At 41.9% G+C, this 25,110-nt stretch overlaps 3 protein-coding genes across 3 annotated transcripts in view; 2 read left to right on the forward strand and 1 right to left on the reverse strand.

Annotated features, from left to right (window-relative positions):
- The first annotated feature begins 6,329 nt into the window (after window positions 1-6,329).
- On the forward strand, window positions 6,330-9,124 carry ndor1 (NADPH dependent diflavin oxidoreductase 1). The gene has a single exon (XM_083763628.1). The coding sequence runs from the start codon at window positions 6,476-6,478 to the stop codon at window positions 8,255-8,257; it is 1,782 nt and encodes a 593-aa protein (XP_083619754.1). The 5' UTR covers window positions 6,330-6,475; the 3' UTR covers window positions 8,258-9,124.
- Window positions 9,125-9,503: 379 nt separating this feature from the next.
- chek1 (checkpoint kinase 1) lies at window positions 9,504-19,141 on the forward strand. Its single transcript, XM_083763641.1, is given in 15 exon segments — window positions 9,504-9,633; window positions 9,934-9,999; window positions 10,989-11,025; window positions 11,027-11,104; window positions 11,288-11,396; window positions 11,678-11,742; window positions 12,008-12,077; window positions 13,318-13,506; window positions 14,264-14,368; window positions 14,884-14,979; window positions 15,170-15,251; window positions 15,657-15,825; window positions 16,077-16,208; window positions 17,570-17,671; window positions 18,743-19,141. Coding segments are annotated over 14 exon segments (1,395 nt in total). The 5' UTR covers window positions 9,504-9,633; window position 9,934; the 3' UTR covers window positions 18,839-19,141.
- An 895-nt stretch (window positions 19,142-20,036) lies between these two features.
- Window positions 20,037-25,110, reverse strand: part of vsig10l2 (V-set and immunoglobulin domain containing 10 like 2) — a gene marked incomplete at both ends in the record, with an annotated part of 8,832 nt that continues 3,758 nt past the window's right edge. Inside the window, 8 exons of the mRNA XM_083790774.1 lie at window positions 20,037-20,194; window positions 20,425-20,522; window positions 21,340-21,367; window positions 21,484-21,606; window positions 22,690-23,079; window positions 23,253-23,546; window positions 23,773-24,030; window positions 24,377-24,664. Coding sequence (XP_083646900.1) covers window positions 20,037-20,194; window positions 20,425-20,522; window positions 21,340-21,367; window positions 21,484-21,606; window positions 22,690-23,079; window positions 23,253-23,546; window positions 23,773-24,030; window positions 24,377-24,664 — 1,637 coding nt within the window. The remainder of the gene's footprint in view (window positions 20,195-20,424; window positions 20,523-21,339; window positions 21,368-21,483; window positions 21,607-22,689; window positions 23,080-23,252; window positions 23,547-23,772; window positions 24,031-24,376; window positions 24,665-25,110) is intronic.

Consider the following 25,110-nt stretch of genomic DNA (forward strand, 5'->3'; position numbering starts at 1 on the left):
CCAAAATCTGTAGGTTTGGGCAAGTCGCATTTGATTTTGATATATCTTGTCTCCAAGTGGAAATGTTTGCCTAGCATTCTGGAAAGGGCCTAAATCAGTAGCCATACCCGTTGATAACTGAACAGGCTCTTAATAATTATTTATTCTTACCCTGCCTAAATAGAAAATTAAAAGCCCAATATCACAAGCAGATATTCTACAGAATATTCAATACAGCCTACTGTACCTGCTGATAAAAGTTAGGCTATATAATAGGCGTTTCAGCTGTTTCAATAGGCTATAGATGTTTGTTCCAAAATGATTTGAAATAGCTAGTTACTGCCGCCATCTATGGGTGAAGCATAGTAGTATAGTAGTAGTGGTAGTAGCAGTAGTAGTAATAATAATAATAATAATAATAATAATAATAATAATAATAATAATAATAATAATAATAATAATAATAATAATAATAATAATAATAATAAATATATCCCTAATCTCTTAATCAATATTTTTTAAATAAAGATTATTGCAAGGGAATTTGCCCTATGCCTAGTATATGTGTATATTGGTGATTTATATTGAGCTAGTAGCTATACAGTATGTATATAAGGCATACCAGAATGTTGAATAGCCTACTCTGTTAGGCCTACTAAGTAAAAAGACCTGCATTGATTAAAAGTACAAAGGTATTGCTATCAAAATATAGTTACCGTGCCAATCTTAAAACTAGGCCTATACTCAAAAGGGCCATTTCAGAATTGAATTGTTAGTAATGCATCAATGTGTTGCGTTCATCACCTTATGTTGCAATTGGATAACCTAATCTAAAGTATCAGTTTATGAATGTTTGTTTTAATTATGTAATCAACACAGTAGGCTAACTAATAACTGAAGCTGACAAAATAATTTGAATGGAGTACAAAGTACAATATTTGCCTGAGGTGTGGTGCATGGATAGTAGGCTATCATAAGAAATATACATCAAATGTCAAACAAATAAATAAAGAAAATAATAATAAAGTCAAGTAAAATAGTACTTAAGTAAATTAAAGTATGTCAAATTGTGTACACTGTTAACTAATATGTATATGGTATACAAACTGGTTTAATGGGAAAGCGCACAAACAAAATGCTCAAGCATCAAGGTCCTTTGTAAAATTAGCAAGGAGTATTCAAACTGTGATATGTTTGCAAATAGAAACCAGTATTACAACCAATGTAAACTTAATTTTCTTTCCATGAAGTATGATGCGTCTTGGAAAATACGACTTATTCCAAACAAAAAATACAATCAAAACAAGACACGCTGTCAAATACTGGAATTAGGCCTAATCTGATAACCAGAGAGTCTATACCTGTAATAAATACAATATAGTAAATAATTATTTGCAAATTGTACTGCATATGTATAGTGTAAATAAGCTCACCCATTAACTGAAGACATAATAACAGTGCAGTAAACCAACACCAGTCAATGGAAAAGGACATGTTGAAAATGAGAGAATAATTGAAAATGGACTGATTCCACTGACAAAAGACAACGATTTAGTATAAAGAGGGAAGCAGTGCCGCAGTGCGAGTGAGAGTAAATAAGAGGTCTACCGCTTTGTAACTTGTAACTTGTTAATTTTTAGCCCAGGAACAATTCTGAAATGTGGCAAGCAAAGAACTTCCCATATTAACCAGTGGATCACATGCATGGGTTTTTATCGTTTCATCTGTTTTTGTGAGTGAACTTAAGGTCATATGTCTGATAAACAAAACTATTGAGAAACTAAGTCAAAGTAGCCTACAAACAACCTTGTCAATTCCCCAACCCCAAGCATAGTTTTGTTAGTTTTCCAGTAATGATTAATTGACCTGCTCAAATTGATGCTGTCATGTGTCCCGCAACAAAAAGAACACATGGCGTTTAAAGTAAATCAATACCTACACCTGGACATTTACGAGTATATTTGATTTGGAATGGATGGATCCACTATTTATATTTTGGTAATGCGGTTTGTTGACACGCGTGTTCTGCTGAATTTTAAGACTGTTGTAAATAGTCTCGTGTTACCAGACTGTTGCCTCTCGTAATTTTCAATTTACCTCCAGGTGCACAACACCCTGAGGTACATCCATATAGGGTACATCATGCACACAGAGGTTGTGTCAAAAGAAAGCAAGGCGGCGCCTGTACCGCATCAAACACCTGAAGAAATTCAAGGTGTCACAGAAGAATCTGCTACTCTGCCACCACAACCCAGGGCATCTTGTCAAGGAGTTATCACTATATGGACAGAGCGATCTTCCCATGACCTACGACTGCTGTGGAAGGTTGTGAGGTTGGCAGCAAAAACACCTTGAAGACCTTAACAGGAGCCCTTGTACAAGGTTTCTTTGACTATGCATCCACCTCTTGGTACCACAGCACCTCAAAGGCCCTTAAAACAAGGCTCCAGACCTCCCAAAACAAACTGGTCAGGCTCCTACTTGGCCTCACCCCCCGAACCCACCTCACCCCTGCCCACTGTGACAGGCTGGGATGGCTTAGGGTCGACGACAGAGTACAGCATCTTGCAATGGGTCTGGTCCACAAGATTTGATACACCACCAAGATACCCATGTACCTGTCTAAATACTTTCTTAATGTAAACGAAGTCCACACCCACAACACCAGAGGGAGTGCAACAAACCATGTACAACCCAGATTTGGCACAAACAAGGGACTAAATTATTTTCGCTCCTATGCCACCAAAATGTGGAACGCCCTACCAACAGTCATTAAGACATGTGAATCCCTTGACTCCTTCAAAACCGCTCTCAAAGGGCACCTACGGATGGCTGCAATTCGAAACTGGCCTCTGTAAAATCTGAATCCCCCCCCCCTTTTCCCCTCACTGTATATGTATCTTTTCCCTTTTTGCTTCCTATATGATGAATTCCTGTTCTGTACTTTAGCTACATAGACATGTCTATTTGTATGTCTCTAAATGTTTTGATGAATTGAACAATGTGGACCCTGTTGTAAACAAGTGTAATGCTTAATTGGGTCGTCCACTTTGATTGATTGATTGAAATATTTATTAACAGTTTGTAGAATTTACAGTACATTTTAAGCACAAACTCAATACAAAGACTGTCAACTGTGAGTGGACGACCCAATTAAGCATTACACTTGTTTACAACAGGGTCCACATTGTTCAATTCATCAAAACATTTAAAGACATACAACCATTTAGAGACATACAAATAGACATTTCTATGTAGCTAAAGAACAGAACAGGAATTCATCATATGGGAAGCAAAAAAGGGAAAATATACAAGCACTGGGAAAATATACAATATACAGTGAGGGAAATGGGGTGGGGGGGATTCAGATTTTACAGAGGCCAGTTTCGAATTGCAGCCATCCGTAGGTGCCCTTTGAGAGCGGTTTTGAAGGAGTCAAGGGATTCACATGTCTTAATGACTGTTGGTAGGGTGTTCCACATTTTGGTGGCATAGGAGCGAAAAGAATTTAGTCCCTTGTTTGTGCCGAATCTGGGTTGTACATGGTTTGTTGCACTCCCTCTGGTGTTGTGGGTGTGGACTTCGTTTACATTAAGGAAGTATTTAGACAGGTACATGGGTATCTTGGTGGTGTATCGAATCTTGTGGACCAGACCCATTGCAAGATGCTGTACTCTGTCGACGACCCTAAGCCATCCCAGCCTGTCAAAGTGGGCAGGGGTGAGGTGGGTTCGGGGGGTGAGGCCAAGTAGGAGCCTGACCAGTTTGTTTTGGGAGGTCTGGAGCCTTGTTTTAAGGGCCTTTGAGGTGCTGTGGTACCAAGAGGTGGATGCATAGTCAAAGAAACCTTGTACGAGGGCTCCTGTTAAGGTCTTCAAGGTGTTTTTGCTGACCAGTGAGGAGATCCTGTAAAGGAATCTTGTTCTTTGATTGACTTTTTTGATTACGTTGGTGGCCATTTTATCACCGGAAAGATTAGCCTCCAGGATGGAACCTAGGTAGGTAATTTGATCTTTTCGTGTGATAATATTGTCACCCACTCTAACCAAGAAGCCATCTGCCTTGCTGAGTTTACTATTTGATCCGAAGAGGATGGATTCAGTTTTTCCCAGGTGTAAGGATAGTTTGTTATCAGCGAGCCAGGTGCAGATTCTACCGAGTTCAGAGCTGAGGGTCTTTTCAACCTGCAGTTTGTTCCTGTCCGAGACCAGCAGTGCTGAGTCATCTGCGAACAGGAACAAGTTGCAGTCACAAGCTGAAGTCATGTCGTTAACATAAATTAGGAACAGTAAAGGCCCTAGTATGCTTCCTTGTGGGACACCACAGCTCACTGGGAGGGGAGGGGACAGTGTTCCGTTCACCTCCACCATCTGTTCTCTCCCCTCCAGGTAGGATTGCATCCAGCTCACTGATGTGCTATCAAAACCAATAGCTTTAAGCTTGTTAACCAGTATGGAGTGGTTCACGGTGTCAAAAGCCTTTTGGAGGTCCAGCATGACCATGCCGCAGTATTTTCCAGCATCCACCTCGTGTTTGATGTGATCGCTCAAATAGAGGAGGCATGTGTCAGTGGAGTGGGATATTCTGAAACCAGATTGGAACTCGTACAGCAATTTATTAGTGGCAAGATACTTTTCAACCTGTTCATAGACTATTTTTTCCATCACTTTCGAGATGGAGCTTAGAATAGAAATAGGGCGGTAGTTGCCGGGTTCTAATTTACTCCCTTTTTTGTACAAGGGGGTTACTTTGGCCAGTTTAAAATCTTGGGGGACCTGTCCCTGTTTGATGGAGAGGTTAACTATGTGGGTGATGACTGGAGCTATGGAAAAGGCTGAGTCTCTGAGAAATTTGGAGGGAATATTGTCATGGCCAGTGGCCTTGTGGGGTTGGAGGGCACTCAGTTTTTTAAGTACCTCCTCGGTTGTTACCATTGCCATTTTAAAATCATCTTTACAAACACCAAGGTTTTTGTAGAAGGCTTTGATGTGCTCTACACCAAAACGCCCAGAGTGGGAGGGCAGTTTGCTAACCAGCTTTGTTGCAATGTTTGTAAAGAAGATGTTCAAGTGGTTGGCTACATCGAGTTTGTCAGTGATGAGGGTGTTATTCGATTTGATGTTTATGTTAGTAAACCTGGTTTTTAGTTTCCGACCACAGCCTAGTTGGTTGTTTAGTAACTTCCATAGCTCCCGAGGATTGTTTTTGATTTCCTCGGCTTTATCATTGATAAAGTTACATTTGGCTGATTTGGTCATGGCAATTACACCGTTTCTTAGCTTGTTACACTGGGCTTTTAGGTTGTGCAGTTTGGTTTGGAGATCACTGTCGAAGCGCTTGCACTTGGCTAGTTTGGACTTGCATTTAAGAAGTTCAGAGCATTTGTTGTCTCTGGCTTTCATTGCAGTCAGTATGTCCGAATTCATCCATGGCTCCGAGCGGGTTTTGACCCTGACGGTGACCCTGACGGTGACCCTGACCCTGACGGTGACCCTGACGGTCTTTGTATTGAGTTTGTGCTTGAAATGTACTGTAAATTCTGCAAACTGTTAATAAATATTTCAATCAATCAATCAAAAAGGCTGACTGCGCCACGCAACTCTGCAGGACATACGAACAGGTGCTTGAGCAGAGGCAAATCCTAGTAGACTTTGATGCGAAATGGGAAGGCTTGAGATGCCGGCTCACAGCCCAGGTGCAAGGCTTAGAAAACGTTTTTTTCACTGTGGCTGTCAGAACCCTAATGAGGACATGGTCAAAAAACAAAAATATAAAGACTAAACTAACAGAATACAACAGACTTTCTTTCTTATGTAGGTATAATGCATTGCATGCCCTCTTTTGCACATTTGGTTTGACATTGCTGCTAAAGATAGCATTCAGCAGGCTGTGGACTAAGTTGTCTGGCTGCGCTACGCGATACTAGTTGTTAATGATCTTCTAAAACTGGGATTAATCAGAGTTATATTCGCTTTTCAGGTTGTTGAGTGTATAGGATACGGAATAACGGAAACCTTTACGTGAATGTATACATGTAGCCCAACAGCCCCACCTCCTGTTGCCATAGTTATAGGCCTATCCTGCAAATGCCGGATACAGTAGGCGGTTTCTAGACCGGGTCTGAGCAAGAGACAGTAAATACAATTTACAAATAGAAACCTATGATAGAAACAAGCATGGAAACTTAGAGTATATATTTCATAACTCTATGCATGGAAACCATAGATGGAAACAGGAAACAAGTACTGTGGATTTCTGGCGACGGACGGACGGGGCTGGGATTGGCTAGTTGCTTGTTACGTAACCGCTGACGCAAGTAAAAGTGGACGTCACTTCACTCGATGTAGGACCCCTCAGAATCGGCATTCTGTTATGCATTATCCTCATGGTTGAACATTTTGAATATCGTGATTGAAGTCTGTGATCAGTTCGCATGTAAGTCAATTAAGGAACTAACCAAAACAAAGGATTGGAGAAGACATTAAGGAAAGTCAAAATGTCAATCCCAACGCTGTTAGTTCTCTACGGGAGCCAGACGGGCACAGCCGAGGACACTGCACATCGCATTGGGAGACAGGCACAGAGGAAGCGGCTGCACGTCCAAATTTCACCGCTGGATAGCTACAATGTAGCTAATCTGATCTCCGAGCCTCTGGTTGTTTTTGTGTGCGCCACCACTGGCCAAGGAGACCCTCCTGACAATATGAATAATTTCTGGAGGTTCCTCTTCAGGAAATCTTTGCCTGCTGGCTCTCTGTGTCAACTAGAATGTGCAGTACTGGGCCTAGGAGACTCTTCGTATCCAAAGTTCAATTTTGTAGCTAAGAAGCTTCATAAGCGCCTTGTGCAGTTGGGTGCCAGCATGTTGCTGCCAGCTGGACTTTCAGATGATCAACATGACCTGGGACCAGATGCTGTGGTTGACCCATGGCTCAGATCATTTTGGGAGAGAGTGTTAGTTCTGTATCCATCTCTTGGACATGTGATTCCGCTCAGAGAAGATGAACCACTCCCTCCAAGGTACATTTTCCACTTCGTAGATGATGTAAAAGAAAATCCAGATCACATGTCTCCAAAGCGACAAATGGTGCCTTCACAAGTCCACTCCTTCCCAGCCAAAATGCTGTACAATCAGAGAGTAACGGATGCCTCCCACTTCCAAGATGTGCGGCACATTGAGTTTGACATCACAGGCTCCAACATTGAGTTTGCTGCCGGTGATGTGGTGATGATGCGTCCATATAACACACAAGAAGATGTACAACAATTTTGTCAATTGCTAAGATTAGATCCAAATTCCCAGTTTACTCTGACGGCAACAGACAGTAACACTACAGTTCCAGCTAGGTTACCTCAGCCCTGTACAGTTGAACACCTGGTGAAACATTACTTGGACATTTCTTCTGTACCACGCCGCTCCTACTTTGAGCTGCTGTCCACTTTTGCCACCAACGACCTGGAAAAGGAGAAGCTGGTTGAGTTCAGCACTGCCCAGGGCCAAGACGACCTGCATGACTATTGCACACGGCCGCGACGCACTGCCCTAGAAGTGTTGTTGGACTTCCCTCACACTGCAGCAGAACTGAAGGTGGATTACATCCTGGATCTGTTCCCTGAGATCCAGCCACGCTCCTTCTCCATCGCCTCCTCCCTCCTGGCACACCCCAACCGCATCCAGATCTTAGTAGCTGTGGTACGCTACAAAACCAAGATGCATAAACCTCGTAATGGCCTCTGCTCCACCTGGTTAGCTTCCCTGAACCCTGCACATGAGGAAGTATATGTGCCTTTGTGGGTTAAGAAGGGAACTTTTAGGTTCCCAAGCAAACAGGAGACCCCTGTGATCATGGTTGGGCCTGGAACCGGGGTTGCACCCTTTAGATCAGCCTTGCAAGAGAGAGTAGCCCAGGACAAAACTTCTAATGTGTTGTTCTTTGGCTCTCGCTCTGAGTTCAAGGACTATTTCTTCCACTCAGACTGGCAGGACACGACCAAGGCTGGACATCTGACCTGCTTCACTGCCTTCTCGCGAGACCAGGAGGACAAGATTTATGTGCAGCACCGTGTCAAAGAGCAGACTAAACTCTTGTGGGACTTGATTGCAAATAGGGGTGGCTGTTTTTACATAGCAGGCCGTGCCAAAGAGATGCCGGCCAGTGTGCGTGAAGCACTGCAAGAGGTATTTAAGCAAGGGGGAGGTCTGTCTTCGGAAGAGGCAGACCAGATGCTCACCACAATGGAGCAGACGGGTCGACTCCAGAGTGAGACCTGGTCCTGATCACTAGGGCTGTCACGATCATGACATTTTAGCTGACAGTTAATTGGTATTAATGTTTGAATTGTGTTTTTTGAAATTGAACATTGTAAAATAAAAAATAAGAATATATATTATATATACACACACACACACACACACACACACACACACACACACTTTGGTTTGGCTTTCAGGCTTTGTAAAGAAAAACGGCAAAGGGCAGATATGACAAATAATTTATTTGATAACTACTTGCTAATGACCAGTACCAAACCATAATACAAAGAATGTATTAAGGTTAAAACAGGCCATGCATTTAATCATTTTATACTTTCAGAAATGTTACGAAATAGTACAAATAGCTTATCTACAAGCTCACGAGTCACAACGCATCGCAACATGTGATCTTTTAAATCAACAGATGAATTTATACAGTAATGAAGGGAAATGATTATCACAATTATGCACAATTGATCATTATCTGAAATAATTGCGATTATCAAATAATTGCGATTGGGTGATGATGTAATAAGTTATAAAACACTTATAAAAGTCAAGCATTCCGAAAATTACATTATTGTAATGGAGCCTTTAAAGCCCAGGAAAAATAACACTTATGCCATATCACAATGTTGTGATATCCAAAATACCATATATCTAGTCTCCTAACAAGATATTGATATATTATTGCCCAGTCCTACTCTGCATTATAATATTGATTCCTTGTAGTTGTTTAATATAAATAGATTCCACTTGTTGCCTGGCAACTGGCAAGAAACCTGCACTGCCTCTGTGGTCAAGGTTTCGACTTGACAGAGAGGTTGTGCTGGTGGTGTTGAGGTGCCTCATGTACTGTATGGTGAATGATGTGTGTACAATTAAATCATCCACCCTACAACCTGTTATGCATATGCTTGATTTTGAAATAAAGTGCAATACAAAGTACAGTCAGTGAGTGGTACATGGGCTATTAGTCTTTTAGGGGGGCATTTGCATTGCTACATTTATACATTTGAAGTTAACACATGGTTAAATAATAAATATATAAGAAACCCCTGGTAACGTGACCTGCTCTGGCTCGATTCACCAGGCTTTTTTCCCCTGGTGTCTTATCAAGGTTATTGGTGTCTATTTACTGCTCAGTGCTCAGATCCGGTCTAAAGCCCCGCCTACTATAGAGTCATCCGCTCCATAGATATCTATGATCCGCTCTAGATCTGCGGAAGTGACGATGCCGGTGCTACGCATGCGCATGGCGGAAATGGTCAAAAGAAGCCAGCAGCGCGCCAACTTTATGACAACAACTCACTTCATACTGTATTCCTTAACAAATGTCACTGTTTCTGTCTGTCTGACTGTCTGTCGCTCGCCGCTGGTTTCCAGTGAAATAAGTCCAGGTAAACCACCGCATCCGCAATGACTTGACAACTTCAGAGTTTAGCCCATATAGAGTTATAAGGTTTAGCAATATTAAAAATAGCCGAACGAACTACAACCTCACAGCTGTCTTTTTAAAATGTTTTCACAAAAGGCCAAAATAGGGACACCAGCTTGAAAGTGGTACAGTCTTCTACGGGGTTTTCTTTCTTTAGTCTAAATCCCTTCCGACTCGGTTACGTTACAATTTAGCGATTATGATTCAAATGCATTTCCATCCATAGTGTGAAAAGTAATAGTATTTGTATGTCGTATCGTAGCATGGCGGTGCCTTTCGTACAGGGCTGGGACCTGGTGCAGACATTAGGAGAGGGAGCCTATGGAGAGTAAGTTATAATTCTTTGACTGTATTGTCTTCATTTACATGATCTCCCTGTTTTAATTCAGTGTCTGTCATTCAGTCACGTTTTACACACCATGACACTAACAACTTTAAAGTAATAACGTGGTGGAAAAGCCTGTATATTTTCGGAATTTGTACTGTGGTTGTCATTTTTAGTCCTTGAATTTTGAATACACTTGTTTTAGTAGTATAAACATTCTGTGAAATGCTCTCACAAAACATTTTAACATAATGCAACTAATTTGCTGTATATCGAGGTCTTGTAGACATTGTATTCCTATAGGTCAGGGCATTGTACAAAGCATGATGCTTGCTAATACATTATAATATAGTATAGCCCAAATAATACATTGTGGGTGGTTCGAAATCAATGTCAGACTCAGAACATCTCTGGGAGCATGATGATTTGATTTATTTTGAAAAGCACAGAAACCACCACTTGATTTATTGATTGAATTGATTGATTGATTGAAATATTTATTAACAGTTTGCAGAATTACAGTACATTTCAAGCACAAACTCAATACAAAGACTGTTAACTGTGAGTGGACGACCCAATTAAGCATTACACTTGTTTACAAAGGGTCCACATTGTTCAATTCATCAAAACATTTAGAGACATACAAATAGACACTTCTATGTAGCTAAAGAACAGAACAGGAATTCATCATATAGGAAGCAAAAAGGGAAAAGATACATATACAGTGAGGGGAAATGGGGGGGGGGGGGGGGGGGGGGGATTCAAATTTTACAGAGGCCAGGTTATACGAGGCCAGATGAGAGGCCACGGTTATAGAAGTGAGCATTATAGCTCTGACCTTGACAACTAGTCAGTTTGGTGTCAAAGACAGTGACAGATTTATTGTGGATACCTCATTCTCACTACCCTCCCTCCTCCTAGCTTATTATGTATGTTGTAGCCAAGGCAGCACAACATCATTTTCTCACTGCTGTCGTGCTTCTCTTTAACAGAGTGAGGTTGCTGGTAAACAGACAGACAGAGGAGGCGGGTAGCAGTAAAAGTGATAGACACCTCTCAGGCCAAGGAGTGTGCTGACAATGTGAAGAAGGAGATCTGCATTCACAAGGTTGGTCTTGCATGGTTCTAGTCTCAAAAATGCAAATTTATGTACCAAAAAGGACATTTATTTTTATATACTGTATGTTTGTACGTTAGCATGTAATTAAGTAACTAAGTGCAATTACTGCAGGTGGATCCCAAATTCTACTTGTCTGTGGTCAATTGTTTAACATCCAGCTCTGCTCAATAGGCACTCAACCATGCCAATATTGTGCGCTTCTTTGGACATCGAAAAGAGGGTCAGACCGTCTATCTCTTCTTGGAGTACTGCAGTGGAGGAGAGTTGTTTGACCGGATAGGTGAGATAATCCCCAAGCTGTCCTGGTAACTCAGTTAGTCTGCCGATAACATACAGTAACTGCAATGGCCATACTTTAATCCTTCAAAAATTGGTTCAGTCACTCACCCAGCCATGTTTTCTCACTCACACACACACACACACACACACACACACACACACACACACACACAGTCTGCTCTAAATGTGCAACACTATCACACATGAGATGATGTATGATGATGTATAATGATAAGAGCGCCCCTCACTTCACACAGGTGTGATTTCTTTTTCCCATGTTAGAACCTGATGTGGGCATGGAAGAGCAAGAAGCGCACAGGCTTTTCCTGCAGCTGATTGCAGCCGTGGTGAGTGTCTGTCTGTCAGATGAATGACCAACAGACGTCATTCATCCATTTTCATGCTGCTTCTCCAGATCAGGGTCACTGAAAATGACAAAAAAACAAAAGAATCTAGTTGAAATGGAAATTGGACAATTAACAGTCTAGAATCCAGATGTCCCCTTCCCAAAGTTTCCAGGCAACTTTCAGCTGTTGTAGGGGAATGCATGTCGGTGCAGATCACCTCCACATTTCATGATGCACATGTTTTGTTAATTTCAACCCATTACAGGAGTACCTCCACAGTATTGGGATCACACACAGAGACATAAAGCCTGAGAACATATTGCTGGATGACAAAGGTGAGGGAATGTGTATATTGCTCTTTTTCCTTTCTCTGAATATTCCCGCCTGCTCTGGGACCACGCAAGTCGCGAATGCATGCCCCACCTGGTTATGCAATACCCGTTGTGCCTGTATGTTTGTCTTTGTCTCTTTCATGCAGGCCTGGCCGGTCGGTAAAATAAAATCTCTGGTTGGCGCCCCCCCCCTCCCCATTGAATAAACAAACAAGAATAAATACACTTTGTTTGCACCCCTGTGCTCTTCCTCACAACAATGTTTAATCTGCTGCACTGCTGGTGGTGCCTGCTTTAAGTGGCGGATGTTGTCGCACTTAACAGGCGACCCAAAAGGTTCTAATAAGGCAGGGGTTCCGAACCATTCTATTCCCACGGACCGGCTGACGGTTCATAAAATGTTCTGGTGATGCAAGGTTATAGATTCATGGTCGGGAAAACTTGGAATTCCCTATCCCCGTACCGGTGGTTGGGAGGGAACCTCTGTTCAGAGGTAAATAAATACAGAAGGACTCCTCACTGCCACTTCCCCCAGTTTTTTTTTTGTTCAAAACAAGCTTTTCTTCAACCGCTCATAACTAAACAACCGATGATCGCATTTATAAAATTTATTTTCTCGGTGGAATAAATACATTCGTCCACATGGCTTTGTTGACATTCTGCAAGACACTGCTCAACACTGGAATACATTGGAGGATGAATTAAATAATACCTGGCACTCAAAGAGCTAAGAGTGAAGAGAGTGATATGAAATTAACTAAACTAACTATGTAACTATGTTGTCAGATGTTGAAGCAAATGCTTATTGTTGGGACGAGGACGGCCAAAGATATCCACATAATAACGCCAAAGAAACGCACAAACCCGGCAAATTTCGCACACGCATGTACGGGGCCACCTCTACTGATCGCAAATTTTACGCTGAGAAGCATGTAATCGGTCTGCACTGTGCCCATATGGAGTTCCTGGTGAGGCATGCCCAAATAAGGAGACAAGGCCAGTTAAATGTTCATATGATGGTGAGTTGCGTTTCAGTATTGTATATGATGAAAGTGTCTCGCTGCTCCTTGTACTACCGCAATGTAGTCTGTATAACAGCAGAACTTCAGAATACATTTACGGCACGCTAAAAGCTTATTTTTTGAATGATTTATTTGCTTGCCTATGGTTATTTATCTATGAGTCTTCTTGGTCTATTTGTGAGTCCTGTTTATTAACACTTCACTGTGTTTCTTACGTGAAGATAACCTGAAGCTGACGGATTTCGGCTTGGCCACTATGTTTCGTCACAAAGGCCGTGAGCGCCTTCTCACCAGGCTCTGTGGAACACTTCCCTACGTGGCCCCAGAACTTCTCAGCCAAACAGAGTTCAGAGCCCAGCCTGCAGACGTATGGGCCTGTGGGATAGTTCTCACAGCCATGCTTGCCGGAGGTAGGAATGAAGAGAAAGCCTTTTCGTTGTTCATCATAACATCAACATACGGTATCTGACAGTTTAAAATGTTCACATAGTACATACATGGACTATTCTGTACCAGCTCAGTGGCACTCTAACAGTGCCACTGTTTGCCCTGAGACTGGGAGGTTGGGGTACAATCCCCTGCACAGTCCTACCAAAGACTAGCCTCTGTCCCAGGCTTACTTATCTGCGAAAAGAAAAGCCTGGACACAAGGCAGAGAAGCTATCAGCGGTATGTTCCTTCCGGAACATCCATCAGATTTATTTCCCCCGGATAAGATATTTTCCCGACCAATCACAACACTTGTTTCATTCGCGGAGAATGTAAACTGATTTGTAAAGCATCAACGTCATTTCCTTGGGTGATACTTCCGCTATAATCCCGCAATTTCCGCCCAAACAAATTATAGCCTCTACAGCGTAGGTCTTGCCCAGGGTGACCAAAGACTATTTGGACCAATGCCTTCCATACTAGCATCATGTCCAGGGAATGTTCCTATACATCAAGCTGCCTCACACTACGGAAACAGGAGGGCTCCTGACTTCTGGGCTACATGGCTTGGGATTGGGAACCATCGGTTTACCAAGGCTACTTAATTTCTTACATAGGCTAGTCTGTGCTAATACATCTGCCACTATTTACAATTTGTTTTATCCAGAATCAATGATGAATTTATCCCTTTAACCAGAGTGTTCTCAGACTCGGCCTCATGTCCTTTGCTTCTTTCAGAGTTGCCATGGGACCAGCCCAGTGACAGCTGTCAAGAGTATGCAGATTGGCTCCAGAAGAAAACCTACTTACCACCTTGGAAAAAGATCCCACCAACGCCACTTAGTAAGACCTAAGACAAAGACACATGAATTGAATTGGATTGTCCCCATGTCCCTTCTTGATGAGACGAAACAAAAACAAAAAAAAACATCCACACACTTGGTGTGTTCATCATGGCATGTTTAAATATTGTAGTGCCTAAAGTCCTATACTTAATGGCACTACTGGTTGCCGACGGCCAGGTGGAAGCTCTTACGTGTGCCAGTACAAACTGATCTCCAAAATATGTCTGTTGAGTTTAACTTTGCTTTATTTTCCGCAGTCATTGTCCTATATAACATACAGATACAATAATCAGATAGAAACACTAACAAACACAGGCGACCAGCCCTCCTGAACACAGTAGAAAACTGTTAGCCTCTGCCGTCTGCCACTGGCAACACCTGTGCCTGATCAGGAGCCTGGTTAAGTACCTGGGCTGGCCCAGACACTGACCAAGCTGCAGTGACACTGTCAATCAGCAAAACATTAGGTCATAATGGCTCTTACAAATATAATGATCAGTTGTTTCTCTATAGGTCTGTTGTCTAAATTATTGTTGGCTAGTCCAGAGGGACGCATATCAATCCTGGACTTAAAGAAAGACCGTTGGTTCACCCAAACCTATAAAGCAGGTAAGCATAGCTTTTGAAACTGTTCCCCCATCATTAACTCTTAACACATTTTAAAAATGTAATAATAAACCTTTCATACAGTAGATTGTTTGCAATGACTACAAACAGCACTAGGTAGGATAGACATTAGTAGTCCGATAATTTGATGTTATATTGAATGTACAATATATTCACTGTTCTGCTCTGTTAGGTGGAAACCGACAGTCTCATTCCCACGGACCTGCACACAAATTCCTTAAATCCGATTCAGGACAAATATCTCGAACCAGCAGGTCAGAGCTTTTTGGCTTTGTGTGTGGATGTATTTCTCTATTATCACGCGATCCCTAAGACACTATTGCTATAATCAGTCAAAAGTACATTGCAAAGACTATGTGCATACACTCTAGAGGAGGCTATGTATACCTATCCTTTCTTTTTCTTCAATATGACAGATGAGAGCACCCACGCCATCTGTTTTCCATTGGATCCAAAGTAGTTATTAAATCACAAGCTCTTGTACTTTTGATTGGTTAAATATTTATATTATTTACTTTTGACACTGTCATAACAACCAGTAGTAAAATACATTTATGAAAAATTCAGGTTTTCTGCCCAACAACGATGATATTTTCTTTGTATGTAAAAAGTAAAACGTACTTGGTCAGGTTAGATGTCATGGTTGTGTCTTTCCACAGTGATGACAGGATGCAGTTCTCCAGCTCCCAGCCTGATCCTCCCCCAGGCAGCAGTACATGGGAGACCACAGTGTGCCTTAGGGAAGCGGAGGTCTCCTTTTCCCAGCCATCCAAGCCTGAACACATGCTGCTGGGTAGCCAGCTACTAGGTACACCAGGAGCCAGCCAGGTAAATACAGTAATATCTATTTGTATTACACAAAGCAGCTTGAAATAGGGGTGAAAGCAATTAATCGAGCCCTGAGAGTTAAGAAATGATCGATCGATAAGTGATTTTGTAATTTTGGGTGGCAGCAAGCCGTATTGCAGTACGTAGTACCTGCATTGAAAGTAGCTTGATGTCCTACGTTACAACATAGTTTACGCACACATTCACATCTCGCTATAACAATGAGGTCTCCCTGGTCCATCCTTGTCTAGACACCGTGGCAGAGGTTGGTGCGGAGGATGACGAGGTTCTTCACCACTCTGGACCCAGATGGCACTTTCTGTGCCCTGAGAGATGCCTGCCTTGGCCTGGGGCTCACCTTCAAACACACTTGTGCCAACCAGGTGCGTTCATCTGACATCTGCGCAGACATTCTCTGTCTGATTCAGTGTTGATTTTGACAGCACATTTTCATTTAGTTTAGTCTTTTGACTAAAGTTTTAGTCACATTTTTGTCATCTGAAAATGGTAGTCTACCGGTAGTTTTAGTTTGACTAAATTTATATATTTAGGTGATTGTTTTTTTGACTAAAATGTATTTTGGCAGGCCTTGATGGCATCGTAATGCCTGATTTTTCCATCATAGTTTTAGTTCAACACTGGTCTTATTGCAATCTTATTACAGAATATCTATTTATAAATCTCTCTGTATCTGGCTTCCTTAGCAACTCAATCACTCTCAACCTCTACTCTGTCTGAGTTCATCTCATTCTCATGTTTTCACACAAGTTAAAGTTTACACACATCGCTCATTTTCACATTTAAGCAATGTGCAGACACATTTCTTGAACCTATGGATGGGGGTTAACTGTAGCGTAATCTATTTACACAAAAGGTGCACATTATGAGCCTGCAACTGCATCAAATATGTAGCACAACTGTATTTAAACTGTGCCAATCATCTCATGGACAGAGACCACAAGGCCAACGGTGTCCAAATAAAATAAAATGGAAATGTTCGCCAGTGGTTTCCCAGTTGTCGCACTATCAGCTATCTACTACACATGACCATGAGCTTATACTTCATACGTATACTTCACTTATAGCTTATACTGTACTTCAAAATATACTTAAAAAAAATTAAACTCAAGATATTTATCTATTCTACATACTCTATTTGCATTCCCAGTAATTATTGCTATGCTGATTGTTATTATTATTGTTACTTTAAATCTTTATTTAATTTTGACTGCTCTTTGATTGCTTTCTTTTTGAGTATTTGCATTTTTATTAGTTTTGTATTTATCTGCTACAGTAGAGTTATTGTACAATGACTTTAATGGTAGGTCTGGGCAATTAACCAAAAATATATCAAAACAGATATTTTGAGGCAGTAACCGACATTTTTGAATGTTCATATAATCGTTGGGCAAGGCAAAAGTTTTAACCCATTCTGACCGGGCACCCATTTTGGTGTCAGCATCATGTTATGCTTTAGCTATTTAAAAATAGCAGATCTACAAGCTCATATCGCGCCACCGAGTGGCGCGATACGAGCTTGTAGGTCTGCTATTTTTGAAAAATCGAAGAGCGACTGACATTTTTTAGAATCTGATCTCAGGTCAGAATGGGTTCATCAGACCAGTGTGTGTCCGGCGGAAACCTCGTATGAATCTGATCTCAGGTCAGAATGAGTTAAATAATGGTGATATCAGTCATATCGCTTATCCCTATATAATTGCCCTCCCCCGCCTCCACCCACCAGGTAACCGTGAGCACATATGACAAACGCAACAGCAAGCTAATCTTCAAAGTCCATCTGCTGGAGATGGATCAGAGAGTTCTGGTGGACTTCAGGCTGTCTAAGGTGGGTAGAAGCAAACGAGGTTAGCACTGGAAGGGAAAAAGCTTTATACATTTATACATGAAATGTATAGTTAGGGTTTCTCTGTCTAAAGGGGTTAAATGCAAGTAAACCTTTAAGGCTAATGTGCTTAAACCCCAACTGGTGTTTGAATGTGACGTTATAAAATGGATACGAACCCTGGACTAATGGGTAGGAATCCAACAGGAAAAAACAAATTAATGACTAGGCTGGTGTCTCTCTTGAATGAACCTACCAAAGTTCAAAGTGTGGCAAATGTATTATGCAACATTGCCACCATGTGGTTAAGGCTGGAAATAACTTAAACGTAATTGTTAAAGCGTGTCCTTGTCTCTGCATGTTTTATCCTTAAAACCATGGTCCTCTACCAGTGTAACAGAGCCCTCATTTGGGTCACAAGTCACCAGTTGTCCTGTTCATCGACAAAGAAACATAATATTGATTTAAGTAATATTCAATATATAGACGACTAACTTAGATGACCACAAAATGTGGAACTTTCTTCATACCCGTTGAGCCATTATGTTTAGCACACGCATGCAATTTCTCACAGCCAAGGAAAATTACATCAGTGTGCTGTGCACAAAATAAACCTAAAACCGAATGCCGAAAATTCCATATACCGGTAAATTAAGTAAGCCTTGCCAAGCCATGTGGCCCATAGGGCAGGAGTCTATCTCCTGTTCCTATAGTGTGTGACGGCTTGATGTACTGTTCATCCCCCAGCCTTGATGCTAGCATGTCGCAGGGACTTACTCCGATTTCAACCCTTGATGCTAAGTTCGAAGCAGGGAGGCATTGGTTTCCATTTTCTCTAGTCATTGGTATGCCACGGCGGGGATTTAATCCAGACCTCCCAATCTTAGGGCGGACACTCTAACCAACCACAGCACCATTTGAAAGTTGAAACCCATGTTCGTTAAAAGGGAAGCTTCAGTTTGTCAGTGTTGCGAGAGCTTGTTCCTTACTCTTGTTATTATGTGTGAGCGTGCTCTTTAGCTAGACGGAGATAGTCAGTCACCAACCCTGTGTCTTCTTGTGTATGGTTTACAGGGCGACGGTCTTGAGTTTAAGCGCCACTTCTTGAAGATCAAACAGAAGCTTGGTGACATCATCAGCAGCCAGAAGGTCCAGCTCCCTGCCACATGATTGCTTTTGAACATGCCTCTTTATGTAAAACCAGGGGAAGGACAGAACAGAACCCGTCTATTACAGGGCGTTGGAGATAAACATGTACATAGTTAACTTCTGAACTTCTGAAAATACCTTTTATCATTTTAACTACCTTGGTCTGTTTTAGATTTTAGTTTTTCCAGTGTGTTGGTTTGAATTTATGTATTTGAATAAGACAGTGTATGCATTCATAATATATTTGTGTTGCTTCTTTGAGAAGATAAGTGTGTTCTAAATATGTTTGAGTTGAGAGTCGAGAATAATAAATTGCTGCAAGAAGATGCACCTTTTCAAATATCTTTTGTCCGAAAAGCAATGTTAAGAAAATAACACATACTCCGTTTCATGTAGAAATGCATGGCTCACTTATTTCAGTGTTTTATTTTGAAAGACAATTATGACACGCATCCAATTTGGACAGGATGAAAATAAAACTGGAGGATTTGTAACTGTGTTCAGAATGATGTAACAACATTTTAACCACATGAACCCTAGTAGCATACCTATTCTGGGGCAAACATTCATTGAAAATTGCTAATCTAGTACAAGCTCACCGCATGTCATGTTGTGAGCTTGTAGATCTGCCATTTCCGTGGAAGAGATTCGTAGTGGAAAATATATTTTTCTGTTGGCATTTAGGCTTCGTAAACAGAAGTTGCACAGGGCAGATGACAATAAAATGACATTTAATTACTTTATACTTAAAAAGAAAATAGCTGATCTACAAGCTCGAAATCCATCGCGATGAATTTAGAGTTTGTAGTGCCATTTACACTTGTTAAATTTTTGAAAATATCAGGGGGGGGGGGGGGGGGGGAATGAATATAACGATAATGCAAAAGATATTGCAATTATCTCAATTACGATTATGTAATCATTGTGACAGGCCTAAGACTCACTATGCACTATGTTTTAGCTCCAGGGAAAGTGAAAACGAGGTGAATTCTAGCGTGAATTTATTATCGTTGCAGACTTAGAGATGTGAGAAGTGCAAATTACATCGATACAAAAAAGAAATGGGGTCATCTCAAGATTCTCAAATCTGGCCCAGGGACCCAGGGTGCTGATAATCTACCAGATGTTTAATTGCATTCCACCTGGTCTCAGGATGAGCAGTTGAGAACCATTGCAATACAAAATGTAATACACGGGTGAATTTGTCCTCTATGTATGATTAGGACCCCGTTGCCATGACAGAGATTGTGACGTTGACAGGTTGGTCATCGTCTCCAGAGGCTTGGCCAGGAGTGGCCGTGGCACTCAAGGGGGTGACGACTATGGGTGAAGGTGCTGCGGGTGAGGCTGCTCTGGGCAGAACCATTGTTGGGAGGCCTGAAAAAGATCAACATTGTCATTTTGTTTGCTGTACAATCGTGTTTAATTTTATGTTTTTTCACAAGTTAATGCCCTATATGCCCTTTTATAAGTCGTCTTATGACGGCATCAGCGACAATTTCGTTTTCTATGCAACCAGCTTCAGCAAATATATGTTCAGTGGCTAAATCCATGTTCAGTACATTTGTGAAAGTATATTGAAAAGACATTTTGTAATTGAACACTACCTGTGGTGGCTGAGGGACCATGGTCTTCTATTCCTCCCTCTAATCCTTCCACCACCTCATCCTCTGGGAAGTTAATGTTCTCCCTCGACTGGCTGTTCCTGGATAGATGGACAGAAAAAAACGTGTCGTTTAGTGTAGTTTTATATGCACAGTGAAAAATAAGTGCTAAAATGATTGGAAACGGAGAAGAAAAGATTTAATAAAACGAATGACTCTGCCTCACCATAAAAATATTCATAAGACTAAATTTACAATAAAGCAAAATGAACGAACAAGCACATGATCTGATAAACTGCAACCTTGCTCTCAGTTTGTGCTTGATTCTTTGGATGGACTAAATTCTTTGGATGCTAAATGCTTGGTTGTAGCTTAAAAAAAAGTAACACAACAAAATCTAAAAGACGTAAAAAAATCTGATGGGTAAATCAAGAAATGTATGGCAGTGAAATTAAACTTATGAAGCGGCCTGTTGAGACCACAGATGCCTCGATTGACTTGACTTGTTTTTTAAAGATGGAGTGCCGTGATTATTATTATTTTCTTCCGTTTTTCATATGTTTATGGGGGGACAGTACTTCATTAGACCCATTGGTGCGGTTGTTATGTGCAATGATCTTCCCTTTGTATTTAGGCTTACCGCTCCAAGAGATGGGTCAAATGCGGAGAACAAATTTCACTGCGGTAACGTGTGTGACTAATCGTACGACTTTGATTTTCACATTGACTTTAAAGTCGAATTCTGGGAATCACAATTCCAACAGAACCAAAGATTATACCAAAATAGATGTTACACAGTGGGACTTGTAAATATATGCATTTTGAAAAGCTGCTTTGAGCCAATGCCCAGAGCACTATAGAAATACAAGTTGAGCGTTTTATACTGTCCCATCTTTGCTTTGAACTAGATATACTCACCTGCTGCCAAACAGCAGGTCATGCAGTCCTGTGGGGAACAGCACAGATGATTTAGTTTTGATCTAACAATATAATGCTGTACTATACAGTGGAATGGGGATAAAGTTCAGAGGATGCAATGTTAGCTATGTATTCGAGACTCACGTGGGTTATTGTTTCGGTTGCGTATTATGAGTAGGAGCAGCAGCAGTGTCAAGAGGGCGGCGAAGATCATTCCTCCAATGGCTGCCCCAATGACAGCTGGGTACTGATTGAATGGCGGGTCCGCTGCAACACAGCACAGTTAACATTGCAATGCAGTACACTTTCAACAGTGAAGAAAATATAAGTTACTGGGTTAAATGGTTCATGTATCTGGTAGCGTGCTGTAGTTTCAGGCAGGTATCATCTTAACAGTGGCCCTCAACTTTTTACAGTAGTTTAGAATTGTTTCAACCATGGGGAAACCAGGTGCAATAATACAACATTTCAGAGATGACTTTCCACTCTACCCAATAATTCCAAACAATTGACTTAGTCCACTAACCTACCCTGTACTAAACTGTGATCCTCTATCCTCAACAACAGAGTGACCTGGGTATATTGGCAGCAGTTGAGAATCTAGCTTATTCTGTACATTGAAACACCAAGACTGGGACAGAACAGACATCACACAGACCAGATAGAGGAACAGTGAGGAACAGGGATACAGAGGGAATGAGGAAGGAATTGAGGGTGCCAGGGGGAAAGTTTAAGAAAGTGTGTGTCATGATGTGGTGGTAAGGAGTTAAGCAAGTGTGCTCATCTACTTGTGTGTGTATGAGTGTGTCTTTCACCTAAGTGGATAACAAAACAGAAAAAAACAAAAATGTTAGACTCTCGTTAATTAATAGTTCATCATTGACATTAATCATGGGATCAATGCACAAAGCATCAACAACAAATTCGTATAACACATCTACGCTTTTTTTAATTTGACCCTCCCCAGGCCCACTGCACACACTGCATAAACCTGAGCATTGTTGTTGCTTGACCACTTTCAACCTGGTGTCCTTATTATGACATTATAGGCATATGCTTTTATATAAACTTATACATAGAAGTTGTATGTTTTAAAAGTATTTACAAGCTTGATGCATTTTGGGCTTGATTGTCTATTCTCGCTATGTCGTACGACAAAATATATAGTGCTTAAGTTGAGTGATTAACTCAGATAGATGGTGTAATAAAAGATGACTCTGCAAAAAAACACGGTCCTGTTATCCCGCAAGGCTCCACTTTCGCTTTCTCTTTGTCTCTCATGCGACCCTCTCTGCCCTTTCAACCATAATACTGTATGTAATACACACCTCAACACACCACTTCACTTACCTGGAGTCTTTGCCACAGATGGGTGTCCGATGGTGCGGTGGTTCACTGCCCTGATACGGAACTGGTACTTGGTGGTGGGGGCCAGGCTGCCCAGAATGTGTGCTCTTGTCTCCGGGTCACGCATCTCAAATCGGAGCCATGCCGAGGAGCCCTTCCTCATCTCGGCACTCTCCTCCCTCTTCCCTCTTTCTGTGGAATCGTTGTTGACCCGTGTCAAAGGCCGCTCTGCCACCCATCTTTGCTCCAGGATGAAGCCTGTGAACCCCCTACGTTCCTCTTGACTGCCGTCTTCGTTTTCACCTTCAATCTGCCACTCTATCTCCACCTCTGTGCGCTGGCCACTGCTGTACATGACCATGACCAGGGTTACGTTAGGTGGCATAGGATATCCTGTAGGACAGAACGAGGCAACCAGACAGAGTGTTGTTATTGTTATTCTCCTCCCATCAACCATGTATGATAGGACGAGATATGCAAAGAGTCTTGTCGTTAACCATGGAAGCTAAAATTGCAATACAAAAACTGAAATATGCCCTCTTAAGTATGGGTTAAGGGAATCTTACTCATGACCCTCAGTGTGATGGGGATCTCGGCTCCTCCCACTGCGTTTGAGGCAGAGCACCAGTACTGGCCGCTGTCGTGCATCTCATCGGCCTCTCGCACAGTCAGGTTGGCCCATGCCGCGGCCCTCTGCAGCAGGTACTTCTTAGAGGTGTCCCACACTTCCTGTCTGTGGTTGTTGAACCAGGTGATTTCATTAGATGGAAGATAGTTGTCTCTCAGGATGCAGGTGAGCTGGACATCGCTGCCCTCGTACACTGACACAACGCTTCGCTGTGTCATCAACACAGGAGCCTCTGCAACCCAAAGACCCAATTAATTAATTAACATAAAGCTGGTACTCTGTATACATGCCTTATTCTCTATGGGCTATTGGGCAGTGGTTTTCAATTGTAGTCCAATTGAGACCCACGTATTCACCCGAATTTGGAGTTTTTTTTCTCCTATTTTTTACTTGCAGTTACATTAACGCTTGAGTACAATTGTACCCAGTATCATAACCACTGCTTTAAGTGTACTAACCAAGTGTGAGTTTGCAGGTCTTGATTTGGGCCAGAAGAGGGTGTTTAGCGTGGCAAGTATAGGGCAGGCCGCTGTGGGCGGTGCCGTAGCGAAGAACCAGGATATTTGAGTTCTCCACCCCTGGTTGGCCCTGGCCACCCGGGCCCTGCCACCACAGTAAGGCCCTTGGGCTCCCACCGTTCCAGGTGCAGGAAAGCATCAGTATCTTGTTGTTACGGGTAGCATAGGCAAAACAAGCAGGTTCCCCTGGGGGAGTATCTGGTGTAAAACAAAAGAAAAAGAAAGTTTATTTGCAGTGTTTCACAATTAAAAGACCAGTAATGGTGTCGCTTCACGTGTATCTCTGACTTCACGTGACCAGTCATGACATAATTTATGTATGACTGGACACATTAAATACTAGAATATGTAAACAAAAAGTACTTAGTGGGATGGTACGTTGGGCTAGTGACGGTGTACACAAGAAGACAGACCCTTATAGACGGCTTAGCCTCTTTCAGAACCATGCCGTAAATTGATTTCATAAAAGGGCTGTGAGCAGATGACAAGTACAAAATAAAATAATGAAAAACACACACACACAATCCACTTTCTTTGCTCTCACATGTTTGTGCGCTGCACGTTGAGGTATGGTTGAGGGCGGGGTGGGAGCCCAGGCAGTTGAACAAGGTGTTTTTGCTGGTCTGGGCTCCCGACAGCAACAAGGTGGCATTGTTGGTTACTTTGTCAGTCATTTCCAGTTGGGCCTCATTCTGACCCATCAGGCCCAGAGCACCTCCAGTCCATTGGAGGGAGGCAGAAGGCTGTCCACCTGGCCAGGAACACAGCAGTCTCACGGAGGTGTAGTTCAGAGCTGGCTCCACACTGCATGTAGGCATGCCATCGGGTGCATCTGCGGGGATAAGATACAACCATAACAAGAGAGGGATGACTAGTACTTGGAGAGTTTTCCATGACAGAAAACGACATGGTTTGATCCCTACTTGGAGACAAACCATAGGTGTGTTTTGCCTTGTATATGGCCGGTTAAAAAACCATGTCCTTGAGCAAGGCACCGAACCCCTACATATTGCTCACTGTATGATGCAGTGGATTTGATTCAAATACAGTGGAACATTGGTACATAGGCATATACCTTTAATAGTATATGGTATAGTTTTTAAGATCTTGTGTATTTATAAAGGAGTTGAAAAATCATCAGTCAGTATTAATAATGGCTATAAATATATACTGTAGCTATAGCTTAAAATCATACACAACTCATAACAGAAGGAATCAGAAGCCAACAACACAACACAGGAGAGTGATTATGATGACAAGAAGTGGCCCTCTGGCCAG

The sequence above is a fragment of the Protomyctophum parallelum genome, assembly GCF_964188405.1.
Source record: "Protomyctophum parallelum genome assembly, chromosome: 1".
NCBI lineage: Eukaryota > Metazoa > Chordata > Actinopteri > Myctophiformes > Myctophidae > Protomyctophum > Protomyctophum parallelum.

Bases quoted from the DNA above. Each gene is read 5' to 3' on its own strand.
- ndor1 (XM_083763628.1), top strand. From the start codon at position 6,476: ATGTCAATCCCAACGCTGTTAGTTCTCTACGGGAGCCAGACGGGCACA.